The sequence below is a fragment of the Bos indicus x Bos taurus genome, chromosome 19, assembly GCF_003369695.1.
Source record: "Bos indicus x Bos taurus breed Angus x Brahman F1 hybrid chromosome 19, Bos_hybrid_MaternalHap_v2.0, whole genome shotgun sequence".
NCBI classification, from domain to species: Eukaryota; Metazoa; Chordata; class Mammalia; order Artiodactyla; family Bovidae; genus Bos; species Bos indicus x Bos taurus.
In genome coordinates, this window is record NC_040094.1 from 52,034,489 (window position 1) to 52,049,963 (window position 15,475).

Consider the following 15,475-nt stretch of genomic DNA (forward strand, 5'->3'; position numbering starts at 1 on the left):
TTAAAAAAATCAGTGTTACGAAATATATTTAAAAGAGAGAGAGAGACTATTCTAGAATAAAGGAAAGTGAGAAACATGACGGCCAAATGCAATGTTTAATTCCAATTAAATCCTGGCACAAAAACTTTAAATGCTGTAAGGTGTATTTCCAGGACAGGTGGGGAAAACTGAAAGACTATGTATGTGCTTAGTTGCTCAGTCTTGTCCAACACTTCACGACCCCATAGACTGTAGCCCATCAGGCTCCTCTGTCCATGGGGATTCTCCAGGCAAGAATAGAGTGGGTTGCCATTTCCTCCTCCAGGGGATCTTCCCAACCCAGGGATCGAACCCAGGTCTCCCTCATTGCAGGCGGATTCTTTACCGACTGAGCCACCAGGGAAGCCCATGACTGTGTATTAGGTGATCATTCTTCAATTTCCCAAGTGTGGCCACTGAATTCAGGTTCTGCAGGAGAACGGCCTCCCTCTTAGGTGTCCATGGAAGTATCTAGTGGAGAATTGTCACATTGCCAGAATTAATGTTATTATTAATTATTAATGGAGGAGGAGAAACAGCATGGACAGGGCAAAATATTAATAATTCTTGAATCTGGGTGAAAGACATATGAGTGTTCATTGTGCTATTTTGAAACTCGTCTGTAAATCTGAAACTTTTCTAAATGGAAAGTTGGGGGAAATACACACAAGACTGTACTTATAATTGTCTCTCTGTGTCAGAAGGGATAGGTTCTAGGACTACCCCCAGTCACACCACCAGGATACCAAAATCCACTGATATCCATGTCCCTTGTATAAAACAGTATAATATTATGCACATCCTCTCGTACACTTTATTTTATTTTTATTTATTTATTGGCCACACCTTGTGGCTTTCAGGATTTAATTCCCCAACCAGGGACTGAACCCAGGGACACGAGAGTGGAAGTGCCATGTTCTAATCAGTTGACCACCAGGTAATTCCTCTCCTCAATACTTTGAATCATCTCTAGGTAACTTATAGTACCTAATAGAAAGTCAATATTCAGGCAACTGAACCCAGGTGATAGAATAGTAGGCAAATTAATTACACTTTTCATGTGTTGATTGGGCCTGAACAAAAACTACTTTCACGGTCAAAATTTGTTTTTCCTTTTCAAAAACATTTCATAGATTTTTAATATTTTACTTCATTTGAATACTTATCGATTTGGCTGTGCTGCCCTAGGTCTGGTTGCGGCGTGCAGGATCTTTAGTTGTGGCACGTGAACTCTTGGCTGCGGTGTGTGGGATCTAGTTCCCCAACCAGGGATCAAACCTGGGCCCCTACATTGAGGAGGCCACAGTCTTAGCCACTGGACCACCAAGGAAGTCCCTCTTGTTAATATTTCAGGCTAAAAATGGGAGAGTTGAGTTTTTCCTAGGATTTTACATGACTAGGAGGATCAAGTAAAAAGTTCCATTATAATCCCCACAAATAAAAGCTAAAACTCAGCCCCCAGGTCAGGGTGAAGAGAATGAGGGTGGGCATCTTCGGGAGGAGGGTCTCCACTCCCCTTCCCCACCACCTCCCAGGAATCAGAGCTGAGTGCTGGCGGAGGGACGAGGACAATGGGGTCCTGACACCATCCCAGCTCTGAACCAAGCCCCGCGGGCCTCCCAGATAGACTGCTGCCTCAGAGTGGCTGCTGTCCTCTTCTCTCTGTGCCCCTCCCCCAGCACTGCTGCCCGAGGCTGCTCGAGCTGGGGTGCCTGGTCCCTTCTGCTCTTTTCCCTCCGCCTCTCCCCCAGCAATGCAGCTGACTGACCGACAGAAGCAGGTGCTTCAGAGGCGGAGGCGGTGCCAGCGGCCAAGGGGTTAATGGCTGGGGCTTGGCGGGACGCAAGGGTCAGATGTCGCTCTGGGATGGGGACAGGCACTCAGGCTGCTATTCCGGGGCTCTGATCCCGGTCGCCTATTTATAGTGCTGGGGGGGCCTCGGCCCCCCCACATACACACAGGCGGCAGAGAGGCTGCTCTGCTGCAATGTCACCGGCGGCGTCACTGCCACTGCAGGCTGCCGGCACCTGCCACTGCCGCAGGAGACGGAGCCGAGAGAGACCCCAGGGTTTACGGGCACTGTGTGAGGCGAGGACGCGGCCGGCCACATGGGCAGCACCATGGAGCCCCCCGGGGGCGGCTACCTGCACCTGGGTGCCGTGACGTCTCCCGTGGGCACAGCCCGCGTGCTGCAGCTGGTCTTTGGCTGCACCACCTTCAGCCTGGTGGCCCACAGGGGTGGCTTCTCGGGCGTTCAGGGCACCTTCTGCGTGGCGGCCTGGGGTTTCTGCTTTGCGCTCTCCGTCCTGGTGGTGGCCTGCGAGTTCACCCGGCTACACGGCTGTCTGCGCCTGTCCTGGGGAAACTTCACAGCGGCCTTCGCCATGCTCGCCACGCTGCTGTCTGCTACAGCGGCGGTCATCTACCCACTATACTTCACCCGGCTGGAGTGTCCGCCTGAGCCCGAGGGCTGCACAGCCAGGAACTTCCGCCTGGCAGCCAGCGTCTTCGCCGGGCTCCTCTTCTTGGCCTACGCTACGGAGGTGGCCCTGACCCGGGCCCGGCCAGGCCAGGTGGCCAGCTACATGGCCACAGTGTCAGGCCTCCTCAAGATCGTCCAGGCCTTCGTGGCCTGCATCATATTTGGGGCGCTGGTCCATGATAGCCGTTATGGGCGCTACGTGGCCACCCAATGGTGTGTGGCCGTCTACAGCCTTTGCTTCCTGGCCACAGTGGTGGTGGTGATCCTGAGTGTGCTGGGTCACACGGGGGGCCTGGGCTGCCCCTTCGACCGTATGGTGGTGGTGTACACCTTCTTGGCCGTGCTCCTCTACCTCAGCGCTGCAGTGATCTGGCCCGTCTTCTGCTTCGACCCCAAGTATGGTGAGCCTGGGCGGCCCCCCGACTGCCCGAGGGGCAGCTGCCCCTGGGACAGCCAGCTGGTGGTGGCCACCTTCACTTACGTCAACCTGCTCCTCTACGTCGCCGACCTGGCCTACTCCCAGAGGATCCGCTTCGTGCCCACCTTCTAGCATAACAGGTGGCAGCAGCCCACCCACCTCTGCTCTCCAGGGGCTCAGGCATCATGAGAGGACCCAGGTGAACCCAGACCCGTGAGGATGAATTGGAGGGAGGCAGCCAAGAGAGTCATGCCTGGGCTTCTGGCAGTGCTCAGCGGTGCAGCTCAGGGAGGCACAGACAGGGGACAGAGCGGCAGGAGGCCATGAACAGGTCACAGGGGAGGAGTCTCGCCAGGCAACTCCCACTCTATCTCTCTGTCTCTCTCTCGTTCTCTCTCTCTCTCTTTCCATCTCTCTCCATTTCCTGGCATGCCCTCCCTCAGTGCTGGCCCCTGTAACACATGAGAAGCCTTTGAAGCAGGCACTCTTGTGACCCACTATGCAGATGGGGACCTTGAGACCAGGATTACAAAGTTGACCCAAAAGCCCATCAGTGTCTGGAGACCACATCTAGGTTGAGTCACCTAAGTAGAGTTGAAGAGCGACAATTCCCAGAGGTGTGGGAAGGGGTCAGAAGGGAACCCAGGAGAGGGCCAGAGCCAGGTCAGCGGAGGGGTGTGGGAAGCCAGTGCTTCCTCTGGCCTTGGAGGGGGCAGTTTCTGGAACCCTGGAAAGATCCAGACAGATACCTTCCTGCTGGGGTATCTGTGCTGGGACGAGGAGAGGAGCCGGGAACTAGGACCCTGCCTTGCCCACCTCTGGTGGCCACAGCCTCGGAAGCCGAGCAAGGACTCTAGAGTGGTCGCGTAGGGCAGCCTCAGCAAGCTAGAGAGCGCAGGCTTGGAGGGGCCCACAGCGGCCAACAACACTGCTAAGGGCACAGCACTAGGAAGACACTGGGTTCTCACCCACCAGGGAGCCACCGCTGGGCCCCCAGCATCTACCCCGATGTAGCAGCTCCTGCCGTACCTGCCAAGGACCCGGGGGGGCTGGCCTGGGGCAGCCCTGATCCAGAGGAGGACCAGCTTGGGGCAGCCACTGAGACACGAACCTGGGTATCAAGCACCCCCTGGGGCTCAGACCAACGACCTCCGCTCAAGAGTTCCTTTGCCTGGCAGCTGACCACAAGGGCCTGCTGGGGCCACTGCTCTCCACACTCCAGCCAGCTTCTCCCACTCAAGGGCCCAGACTGGGCCAGCTTGGAGCAGACCACTAGCTGCCCAAGCACAGTAGCCGCTCAGCCCGTAGCCTGGCCCAGGGCCTTGAGCAGGAAATAAACACCAACGCTGATTTGCACTGAGTAGTTTCTGCTAAGGGGGTGGTGGCCACCTGCACCTCTTGGGCCATCTGCCACAATGTTCCCAGAGAAGAGCCTAGACTAGACCTGGCTGAGTAAGGAGGCAGCCGTGGCGGGGGAGGGGGGTGCTGGGATACTGGGTGTGTGGGGGGGCAGCCTCCCCAGGAAGTAGTGGGTGACAGCAGGGGAAGATGGGGGTGGGGAGTTCTCAGCACCCCCACCACCACTGCGGTTCCCAGGGGTCTTGGGCATGGCAGTGGGCAGAGGGGCCACTACACTCGTGGTAGCAGAGCCCAAGCAGCTTTTAGGCACAGGGTCCGAGGGCTCCCTGTGCTGGCACCATGCACAGTAAGAGAGACATGGCCTGTCTGCCCACTGGGAAGGGCACACGCACAGGGGTCCTTCACCTGCAGAGGCCCGAGTTTAGCAGCAGATCCAGGAGGGGGCAGGAGCCCCTGTGTCCCGAGGTGTCCCGACGGCTCTGCTGACGAAGGAGGGTGGGGGTTGGAAGCATGTTACTAGGTGACAAAGGCGCCTACGGGCCACACCCTTCTCAGCCCACAGGGAGGCCTTAACAGTTTTCCTTCCTTTTCTAACCCAGTTTCTGAAATGAGTTATCTGTCACACGTCCCCAGTTTGTTCACTGCCCTGTGATCTTCTGCCCCCAAAGCTCCATCCACTCCAAATTTCAAAGGTCCTGAGCGGAGAGACAGAGGGGGAGGAGAGGGGTTCCAGGGCTCAAGATAAGCGTAGCAGATGTCCTCTGTCTCCCAGGAGGCTGCAATGGGGAATGTCCTCATGATATTCACTCCTTGGATCAGAGGACTCTTTCTTTTTGGAGAAAGGAGTTATTTGTTGTTGTCACGCGAAAAACAATACTTTTTAAAGGATGGACTCTGTTCTCTGATGATATGTGCGCGCGTGGGTGCTAAGTCATTTCAGTCACGTCTGACTCTTTGCAACCCCATGGACTGTAGCCCACCAAGCTCCTCTAGCCATAGCATTCTCCAGGCAAGAATACTGGAGGGGGTTGCCATGCCTTCCTCCAGGGGATCTTCCATACCCAGGATGGAACCTGGGTCGCTTGCATTGCAGGCACATTCTTTCCCCACTGAGCCACCTGGGAGGCCCCCTCTCTAATAACATACAGTCAAAACACTGTAGGATCCCCGGCTTCACATCTATGCGTTTGAGTCTGGGCCACTCCCTGAGCAATCCATTTTGGACCGGAACTTACAACAGCTCCTCCCTCAGAGGGTGAGGACTGAACGCCACAGTAAACACAAGGAGGCCTGAACATCTGCTGTGTACACGAGCTCACTGCACAGTGGTCTGGTGGTGTCGGTGTTGGTCATTATTATGTCAAGAACTCACAGCCCTGCTTTCTGGGGCTGCTGCTGCTCCTGCTGTTAAGTCGCTTCAGTCGTGTCTGACTCTGTGCCACCCCATAGACAGCAGCCCACCAGGCTCTGCCGTCCCTCGGATTCTCCAGGCAAGAACACTGGAGTGGGTTGCCATTTCTTTCTCCAATGCATGAAAGTGAAGTCGCTCAGTCGTGTCCGACTCTTCGCTTTCTGGGGCACAAACATCCAAATACACTGAAATTACATTTCAGAACAGCTTGTCATCATTTAAGATACAAAACCAAAAAAAAAAAAAAAAAAGCAGGGGAGGGGATGGGTTGTTAATGAGAATCGCTAATTACGTTTGCTCTTAACTTTGCTGCTGACTGGGACTCCAGACTATTCTGAACCCCAAAAGCAGGCTCAGTTCAAATGAGCCCTGAGCATGTCCTTCACAAAGATAACTAGAAATCTTTTGAGAATCTTTTGAGAATCCAGGGCCAAAAGATTTCATGGACCCTGCAGACAAGATGTCAAGAGACATGGGGTGCTCTGTGGGAACTTGGGCCATTAGGAGGTCATCTTCCTCTGTCTTCTGGTTGACCACTACCCACCCTGAGAGCCTGTTTGGGGAGGGTCACGGTGGTAATAGGCCAGTGACCCCCAGGGCCATGTAGTTTTAAAAGGGCGCCTGAGCCTGAGACTAACAGAGGGGAAACTAGTGGGTAAGGAAGGGGTACAGATCTCAGGGGGAGGGACCTGGACTTCCCAGGTGCCTCCCAGTTTTGAGATTCTGAGAAAGCCCGGGGCTGTCTCTCCAGTTTCCACACCTCCGGATACAATTAAAAAAAAAAAATTTAAGTGACAAAATACAGTATCAAAATAGTGTTATACCTTAAATGCTATTTGATAAATTGTTTTCAATCCCCCCTTCCCGAAAATAAAGCAAGAAGCCTAGCAAGTAATTAAAAAAAAAAAAAAAGGCATTACAAGAAAGAAAGGAAAAAATCCTAGCTAGTTGTACTCTTCCATACTCGATAATCAAGTTAATAACATGTCTGGACTCAGCGAGCAAGAGCCGCGTCCGTGTTCAATCTACAGGGCCCCAAGAGGGGAGCCGAAACCCAGGGCCGCTCTTTGAGAACCCGGCTGCTGCCGCCCCTCCCCCGCTGCTCTCGGTCCTCAAGCGCGGTCCGGGTTCGGGTGGGTAAGGGTTCAGAGCCCGGGCTGGGGGTAGCGGGGTGCGGGTTCTCAAGCGCGGGGTCGACAGGGCCTAGGGGGCGGGGGCGGGGGCGGGGGGCCGGGGCGAGAGGATGATGCAACGGCCCCTCGGCACCTCCCGCGCCCCTGGATTGGCCGGCTCCAGGGCGGCCGCGCCGCGGATTGGCTGGGGCGGCGGAGGTGGGGCCCCCGGGAGTGGGTGCCGCGTGGCGGGCGCGGCGGTGCAGACTGGGGGCGACACGTACGGGGTAACTGGGTTATCGGGGGCCAGGCTGAAGTCGGGCTTGGGCGGGCGGTGGTACTGCGGGAGGGAAATGTGGGTCCGTGCCCTCGCCTTCGGCCTGGAGGGGGCTCGGACCTGGGGAGGTGTGGGCGTGGGGAGGGGATTCGGGCGCGGGTGCGTCGGGGCGCAGATGATTCGTCTCCCCACCCCAAGCAGCTGCGACCTCTTCCGGAGGCGGGCGCGCCTCTCCCTGCTCCCTGTGTCCGGGACCCTCGGGAACCGATCGGGAAGCCGCGGTGGGCGGGGCACCGGAGTAGGGGAGAGTTAGACCGGCTGAAATAGGGCGGGTGCGGGGGGACTCCCGGTGGCGGTGGAGTGGCCAGAGCTGGCACTGTCTGCCTAAGTTCTTGGGCTGGATTCTGCCCCATCGTCCCGCCTTGTTCTTGCAGAGCCGGTGCCAGCTGAGAGGGCGGTGGGCGCAGACCTCGAGACACTATGAGCGTGGGCTTCATCGGGGCTGGCCAGTTGGCCTTTGCGCTGGCCAAGGGCTTCACAGCAGCAGGTAGGCTCTACAGCCAGGAAAGGACAAACGTAAGAGGGTGGGCGGTTACCCTTCTCCAGGCTGGGAGGGAGTCCGAATAATATGCCTCCTTTGAGCCCTGTGGGAAACGGTAGCCTTGGGAAGTTTGGAGTAAGGCGATGGTTGCTGTTTTACCCTGGGGTGGGGGGATTTCTGTTCTTCCTGGGATGTGGGGGAGGGATGCCAGGCCTGGCCTTGAGGGAGGGACTCTTGACTCCTGCAGGTGTTGTTGCTGCCCACAAGATAATGGCCAGTTCTCCAGACATGGACCTGGCCACCGTTTCTGCCCTCAGGGTAGGTGCAGGGTTGGAGGGTGACTGGGAGGCTGTCCCTCAGGAGGTTAGTCAGTATTTCTGGAAGCCAGTGTGTGACAGCCTTGACCCTGGAAGACTAGGAGTAGGGGCCCCAGTGGGCGGCACCATGCCGCAGTCCCCCATACCAATGAGAAGAGGGTCCCTGGGCAAGACTATCTTAAAGACTCTGCCTCTTGGACTACAGATGGCTTCCCTCCCTCAGCTCTTGGGACCTTCGTCGGGCACATGTGCAGCTGGTGGGGAAAGGGTGCTGGTCAGGAATGCGATTCCCTTAGTGGAGCCCCCACAAGGGGTCACAGTCACAGTGTGGGGGCCAGGACAGACATCCAAGGGCTGAACACAGCTTCAGTTTGCCATGGCTGAGTGATGGCTCCAAGGGTGCTGGCAGGTTCCCAGCTTAAGACTACTATCTACAGCACTACTCACACCTGGAGGGCACAGGGCAGGGGTCTAGGGGCTGCAGACCCAGGTGGGCTGGGCCTGGACTGCGGGCAGTTTCCCTCTTCCGCCCACTAAAGGGTTACCTTTCAGAGCAGAATGCTTCCTCCACCTTGGGGTGGGAGTGGCAGTTAGAGAATGTCAGCGCCCCATGCCCTGAGCCGCTAGCCCTGCCATGCTGACATTTCCAGAATCCTCTATGATGAGGGGCTTTGTGAGGGGCTTTTGGCCTGGGGGCGGACACTGGGGGGGCCAGCCAGCCACGAATCACAGGCTGAGCCTTCCTGGGCACTCCCTGCAGAAGATGGGGGTGAACCTCACGCATCACAACAAGGAGACCGTGCAGCACAGCGACGTGCTCTTCCTGGCCGTGAAGCCACACATCATCCCCTTCATCCTGGATGAGATCGCCGCCAACATTGAGGCTCGGCACATCGTGGTGTCCTGTGCAGCCGGTGTCACCATCAGCTCCATTGAGAAGGTGGGCATCGCGGCTCAAGGCTGGCTCGAGGGTTTGGAGATGGGGCAGATGTGTGCGCTACAGAGGGCTTAGGAGTCCTAGCCTGCTCCACACCTGGGGTCCCCCACCTGTGAAGTGGGTGCATTGGTGCAGCCCATAGAGCTCAGGAAGTGTTCGGTTGGGTGAATTGGGTGAGAACATTCACACCCACATCCAGCACAGCCCACAGGGCAAGGGGCCGGGATGGATACACAGCTGGTTTCTCCTCCAGAAGCTGACGGCGTTCCAGCCAGCTCCCAAAGTCATCCGCTGCATGACCAACACGCCGGTCGTGGTGCGGGAAGGGGCCACAGTGTATGCCACAGGCACCCATGCCCAGGTGGAGGACGGCAGGCTCCTGGAGCAGCTCATGAGCAGCGTGGGCTTCTGCACGGAGGTGGAGGAGGACCTGATTGATGCCGTCACAGGGCTCAGTGGCAGTGGCCCAGCCTATGTGAGAACTGGGGAGGGGCAGGGGCAAGTAGGCGGTTCCCAGGACCTGAGGGCATGTCTCCCCATCTTCCGCCCTCCTCCTTGCTCTGGACTCCTGCGGGCAGAGCTACTGCAGACCCACCGCACACGGTGGTTCCCAACTATTGCCCACCAACTCGGTCATTCACACAGCAGCTGTTTATAGAGCTCTGGCCAGGCAGTGGGTAGGGCACGGGGAGCCATGAGGTTCCCTGGGGTTGTTGTCCTAAGCAGTGCATTGAGGAAAATGAGAATGGGCCTGGGACAGTGGCTTAAACGCTTTCTCCCTGCAGGCATTCACAGCCCTGGACGCACTGGCTGATGGAGGTGTGAAGATGGGACTTCCAAGACGCCTGGCAGTCCGCCTCGGGGCCCAGGCTCTGCTGGTTAGTGTTTTTTCTGACCCTCTGGTGGGGGCCACTCCTTGCCAGGACCAAGACTGGTGCATTGGGGCGGATGGGTGGAGAGTCAGTGGGTGTGGCTGGGATGGGGTGGGGGCAGTACCTTCACAACCTTCAGACCCTCTGTCTGGCTTTAGGGGGCTGCCAAGATGCTACTGGACTCTGAACAGCACCCAGGCCAACTCAAGGACAACGTCTGCTCACCAGGCGGGGCCACGATCCATGCGTTGCACGTGCTGGAGAGTGGGGGCTTTCGCTCGCTGCTCATCAAGGCCGTGGAGGCCTCCTGCACCCGCACACGGTGGGCCTCAGCCACTGCCCACCCACTCTGTCACTGGCTCAGCAGATGGTTATCGAGCTTTGACCTGGCAGTGGGCAGGGCACGGGGAGCCCTGGGGTTGCAGTGTACAGCATCTCTCACCATCCCCCATCATGCTGTGAGGAGGCGCTGCCTCCCGGGCCCAGGCTGTGCTCCTCATTGTTTCATCACTTGTGGCCTTTTGACCGGGGTGGTCATCCAAGCCAGGGAGGCAGGCCAGGAGGAAATCTCTGTGGAGCTGATGATACCACCTTCCTCTTGGCCTTGCGGGGAGAGTGAGAGATGCGCGGGAGGTACTGGCACAACATCAGCGCGGTCAGTGAAAGCTGAAAGAGCAGGGGACAGACACGGTGTGGCATCTTGGCTCAGAGTTCCTGTTGCAAGTTCAGGACTGCAGGATGGACAGGACTGTTTCTCAGCATCCTACCTGCCCTCCAGTCCAAGCCCCCAGGCTTCTCTACCCCTGTCTGACAGTGACGCTAGAACATAGCATTGCCCTCTGGGTGCCAGACTGCAAGGGAGGCAGATGAGGCCCGTGTCCCGTGCTCCGGGCTAGGAGGGCTCCGTGACTCAGGTGCTGCTGGTAGATTTGGTGACCCTGAGCTGACCTGAATGGGGTGAGCGGCAGATGGATGGCAGTGTAGGGGAGGGGTCGCTGGCAAAGGGCATTGCAGGGACAAAGGCCCTGAGGTAGGAGTGACAGCGCAGCAGCTCCCTGCTGGAAGCCATGGACTTCCTCCCACTTCCCTCTTGGGCCCCTGAGCTTGGAAGGAGGTGGGGCCCTGGACGAATCCCTCCTCACTGTCTCCCCAGAGAGCTGCAGTCCATGGCCGACCAGGAGAAGGTCTCACCAGCTGCCATCAAGAAAACCATCCTGGACAAGGTGAAACTGGACTCCCCTCCCGGCACCTCGCTGGCCCCTTCTGGCCACTCCAAGCTGCTGCCCCGCAGCATGGCCCCAGCAGGCAAACAGGACTGAGGGGTCGAGCCTGCCTGTGGGCCACTCTCCACCTTCTCCTGGGCTCACAGCTCTTGCGCTGGGAGTATCTAGCCCCAGGCTACACAGGGTGTCCTCACGCTGATCCACACTGCCCATGGCTTGGTCCACTCGGACCCGCGAGTCATAGCCGGGGACGGGGCACATCACCTCCCAGTGGGAACCTCCATGGTCCCCCAAGCGTGTCCTGGTCCAAAACAAGGATTCTCTGGCCTCAGCCTCCTGATTCATCCGTCCCCAAACCACGTCAGGACCACCTTCCTCCAAAGCTCAGGAGGCTTGAGGGGGCTTTACTCTCCCCCCTCAGCATTAGCTGGCTTCAGCTTGAGTACAAAGGTCAAGGCCCCACCCCTCCCCACCCCCACCACGAAGGCCCACCCAAGGAGAGCATCTGCCCTTTCCCCACTCACCTTTCCTCAGTGTGGGAAGGACCTGAGGGTCCCCGACATCCTGCAGAAGAGCCCATGGTTCTTGGCCAGCAGGACATTTGAGAAAAAGGGTCTTCAGTCGGTTGGACTTCTGAGGCCCCAACACTCACGCCATCATCTCCCTTTCCTAGCCTGACCCACAGACGCTGTCAGCTCTGTCTCTTAACTTTTTAGGATAAATAAATTGGTTTCCAGCCCCAATGCCTGGACTTGCAACTTTGTCCCCTCGTGGGGAGGGAGGCTCCCACCTGTGCCAGAGGGTCATTGCTGTCTGGTATAACATTGAAGTCTGGCCAACCACATGCCCAGAGCCCTACATTCCAAGGCAGCCAGCCTGGCTGGTGGGGCTGAGCCTTCCAGTGAGCAGAGCGCAAGGCGGCTTCTGGGGAAAGTCACTAGAGGCATGACTGGAAGCTGGTACCATAGCTGGTCTTGGCAGGCCCTGCTGTGGCGGGGAGGGGTACCAGCCTCAGCACTCTGCACCTCTTGGTTTGGTGGAGGCTGGTGGAGACAGATGTCTCCCCAGCTCACCCAGGCAAGGCCAAGGGCAGATAAGGAAGAAGCCCCTTAGGAACATGTGTTAGAGTTCTTCAGAGGAATAACCAGTAGGAGATGGCTTATATATATATATATATATAACAGGATTTATCATGTTTTATATATGTTGCAAAACTCATATCATATGATTTATCATGAGAAATTGGCTCACAATTATGGAGTCAAGCAGGCAGGTTGGAGACCCACAGAGAACCAGTATTTCAATTTGAAGGCCATCAGGCAGGGCGAACTGACGTAGACAGGTGAGGTCTGAAGTGGTCTGATGGACAATTCTGTCTTACTCTGCAGAGAGTCAGTCTTCTATTCAGGCCTTCAACTGCTTCAGTGATGCACACCCACATAAGGAGGGCAATCTGCTTTATTGATTAAAATGTTAATTTGGTCTAATGTTGAAGTCTACTGATGTACATGTTACAAAAATACCCTCACAGAAGTAGTATCTGATCACCCCACGGCCCAGTCAGGTTGACTTAAAATTATCCATCATCAGAGGCCCACAAGATCAGAGGAGCTGGTGAGGGTCAGAACCTTTTCTGGGGCCAAGAGGGCTCACATTTGTTTGATGAACAGTTACTGAGCATGAAGACAAGGCCCCTTGCCTCCAGAGGTTCACTATCACACACACGTGAGTGAGTATGTCAGAGGAGCAAGACGGGGCATCTGTAGGGTGTTGGTGGGGGGCACCCAGGTGAAGCGATGGGTCCTGGGAGGGTGAGGGGAGGGGATCAGGAGAGCCCCTGGGCAGAGGTTTTCCAGGAACCGCATTGCAAGGTCTCAGCTCTGGTTCATTTCTTTCCCCTGGGCCCACTTAGGACCAAAGCCCTGTGCAAATGTGGTGGGTAGAGGGAGCACTCTGGGGACAAGGACATGGCCTTCCAAATCTATGGGAGACAGAAAAAACAGTTAAGGGGCAAGACTACAGCAGTTAGGGCTTCCCTGGTGGCTCAGTTGTAAAGAATCTGCCTGCCAATGAAGGAGACACAGGAGACTCAGGTTCGATCCCTGGGTTGGGAAGATCGCCTGGAAGAGGAAATGGCAACCCACTTCAGCATTCTTGCTTGGAAAATGCCACAGACAGAGGAGCCTGGTGGGCTACAGACCATGGGGTCGCAAAGAGTCGGACACAACTGAGCACGCACGCTCACGAGGGGCGAGGTTACATTCCCTCGTCCCTGTCAGGGTGGCCTCCAGAGTCCCAGTCATTCCCCACGTACCAAGTGCCCAAGGCCCTCTTGAGGCCTGGAGTCCCTGCAGGGGCCCCCTAGGGCATGAGCCCCTGGCATCTCATGCTGGTGGGTAGAAGCATGAGTGGGCTATGGGCCTCACCTGGCAGAGTAATTGACAGTGCGGGGAGACCCTGGCACCATCCCTCTGGGGGAAATGTGTCCTGCACATCTGCCCAGGACCAAAGCTTCTCCTTGACTGTTCCCTTCAAGTCAAGGTCAGTCTCGCTGTTGGAGCGCCTCCTGTGTGTCAGGTGTCTACCAATAAGATGAGGAGGTCTTGCTGCTTCCACACGTGCCCTGGTCTGGGGTTTGGAGAAAGCCAGAAGGTGGTTCCAAAGTAAGGAATCACCCGTGGCAGCCTCGGAGGAGGCACAGGGATCCAGACGAACTTTGCAACAAGCTTTGTGCTACCCCGTGAAGAACACACTGGGTTTCAGCCAGCAGGTCTGTGAACCTTGATTCCAACCACCAAAGGCCAGAGATGGGGAAGTGTGGCAGAGCCACACAGGCCCGAGAAGGGATGTGATGTGGGGAGAATGCTATGAGGTGTTTGGTATCCTGCAGGAAGTGACACCTGTGGAAATCCCTGCAAGTATGAGCAGACCTAAGCAGAGCAGGACAGAAGAAGAGCCTGCAGCTGGTGGTGAGGATGCGAGAGGTCCAAGAAGACCTCTTTCTTGGCCTCAGAGGCAAGTCTTTGTGGTCTAGTAGATTAAGAGTTGAGGGTGGGATTTCCCTGGTGGTCCAGTGAGTTAAGAATCCACCTGCCAAAGCAGGGGATGTGGGTTTAGTCCCTGGTCCAGGAAGATTCCACATACTGTGGGGCAACTTAGCCTGTGTCCACAACTACTGAGGCTGTGTTCTAGAGCCCAAGAGTCACAACTACAGAGCCCGCACATCTAGAGCCTGTGCTGTACAATGAGAGGCCACTGCAATAAGAAGCCCTCACTTGCCGCAACTAGAGAAAAACCCACACAATGAAGGCCCAGCGCGATCAAAAATTTAAAAAAAATTAAAGAAAAGAGTTGAGGGCTTTAGAAGTCTCTCCCTGGGTATAATAAGGCCCTATAATCTGTGAGACTCAGGCTACACCCAGTGCAGCGGGACACGCCTTGCCCTTAAAGAACACAGACAGGATGATAAGACAACCACGTGCTGCTGCTGCTGCTGCTAAGTCACTTCAGTCGTGTCCGACTCTGTGCGACCCCACAGACGGAAGCCCACCAGGCTCCCCCGTCCCTGGGATTCTCCAGGCAAGAACACTGGAGTGGATTGCCATTTCCTCCTCCAATGCATGAAAGTGAAAAGTGAAAGGGAAGTTGCTCAGTCGTGTCCGACTCTTAGCGACCCCAAGGACTGCAGCCCACCAGGCTCCTCCATCCATGGGATTTTCCAGGCAAGAATACTGGAGTGGGGTGCCATGTTGCTGCTGCTGCTGCTAAGTCGCTTCAGTCGTGTCCGACTCTGTGCGACCCCATAGATGGCAGCCCACAAGACACCACCGTCCCTGGGATTCTCCAGGCAAGAACACTGGAGTGGATTGCCATTTCCTCCTCCAATGCATGAAAGTGAAAAGTGAAAGTGAAGTCGCTCAGTCATGTCCGACTCTTCGAGACCCCAAGGACTGCAGCCTACTAGGCTTCTCCATCCATGGGATTTTCCAGGCAAGAGTACTGGAGTGGGTCGCCACCCATTTCCCTTGTTTCTTACAGAACCGGTCTAATTGTAGAACAGTATTATACTTAAGAGACCCTCCAACTGGCCATTGTTCGCCGTCCTCCAATGGATACTGTGGCCATGCAGTATCACATAGGAAGATCAGGTGTGTCTTTAAGCCCTGGGGATCAAATCTATCCCAGTTTTTCAGGATACAGTTCAAAGGAGTGAGGCTGGAATTGTTAGCTCCCATCTTGTCCTGAAGGATCCAAAGTAGGTGACTGCAAAGTAGGTCCTGTGGATTCTGAGGGAATTAGAGTCTGGGAGAGAGAGCTGCTGACAGCTTGATGTCTCCTGGCTTTGGGGGCCTCCTGGGTTGGCCTCCATTATTCATTCAGCGGCACTGAATCCCCCTGAGGACAGGCAACTTCTCACTCATCCTTCTTTCAGCTCACCTGATCCCTCTGACCTGCCTGGCAGGGTAGGTCCCCCTTCCTGGCTTTACACTTGAGAAGGTAAATCCAAA

General features: G+C 56.3%; 2 protein-coding genes and 1 long non-coding RNA gene across 5 annotated transcripts; 2 read left to right on the plus strand and 1 right to left on the minus strand.

The window, feature by feature from the left end:
- Positions 1 to 76: 76 nt before the first annotated feature.
- On the minus strand, positions 77 to 4,768 carry LOC113878105. The gene is made up of 2 exons (XR_003506911.1): positions 4,683 to 4,768; positions 77 to 489 (listed from the first exon to the last, which is right to left on the minus strand). It is a non-coding gene; the product is annotated as an uncharacterized LOC113878105 (long non-coding RNA).
- Positions 1,788 to 5,572, plus strand: MYADML2 (myeloid associated differentiation marker like 2). The gene has a single exon (XM_027518957.1). It carries the CDS (start codon positions 2,127 to 2,129, stop codon positions 3,048 to 3,050), a length of 924 nt encoding a protein of 307 aa, XP_027374758.1. The 5' UTR covers positions 1,788 to 2,126; the 3' UTR covers positions 3,051 to 5,572.
- A 1,440-nt stretch (positions 5,573 to 7,012) lies between these two features.
- On the plus strand, positions 7,013 to 11,710 carry PYCR1 (pyrroline-5-carboxylate reductase 1). Of its 3 annotated transcripts, none has more exons than XM_027518208.1 (8): positions 7,013 to 7,087; positions 7,512 to 7,624; positions 7,866 to 7,936; positions 8,696 to 8,875; positions 9,126 to 9,347; positions 9,658 to 9,750; positions 9,903 to 10,066; positions 10,898 to 11,710. In XM_027518208.1, exons 2-8 carry the CDS (start codon positions 7,558 to 7,560, stop codon positions 11,061 to 11,063), a joined length of 963 nt encoding a protein of 320 aa, XP_027374009.1. In that variant the 5' UTR covers positions 7,013 to 7,087; positions 7,512 to 7,557; the 3' UTR covers positions 11,064 to 11,710. The 3 variants fall into 3 exon arrangements, with proteins under 3 accessions (XP_027374009.1, XP_027374011.1, XP_027374010.1); XM_027518210.1 differs by having other exon boundaries at positions 7,048 to 7,080; XM_027518209.1 differs by having other exon boundaries at positions 7,071 to 7,624.
- The last annotated feature ends 3,765 nt before the right edge of the window (positions 11,711 to 15,475 follow it).

Coding starts and splice junctions, on each gene's coding strand:
- MYADML2 (XM_027518957.1), top strand. CDS start 2,127: ATGGGCAGCACCATGGAGCCCCCCGGGGGCGGCTACCTGCACCTGGGT.
- PYCR1 (XM_027518208.1), top strand. CDS start 7,558: ATGAGCGTGGGCTTCATCGGGGCTGGCCAGTTGGCCTTTGCGCTGGCC. Junction 9,751..9,902: donor TCGGGGCCCAGGCTCTGCTG/GTTAGTGTTTTT, acceptor GTCTGGCTTTAG/GGGGCTGCCAAGATGCTACT. Junction 10,067..10,897: donor GCCTCCTGCACCCGCACACG/GTGGGCCTCAGC, acceptor CTGTCTCCCCAG/AGAGCTGCAGTCCATGGCCG.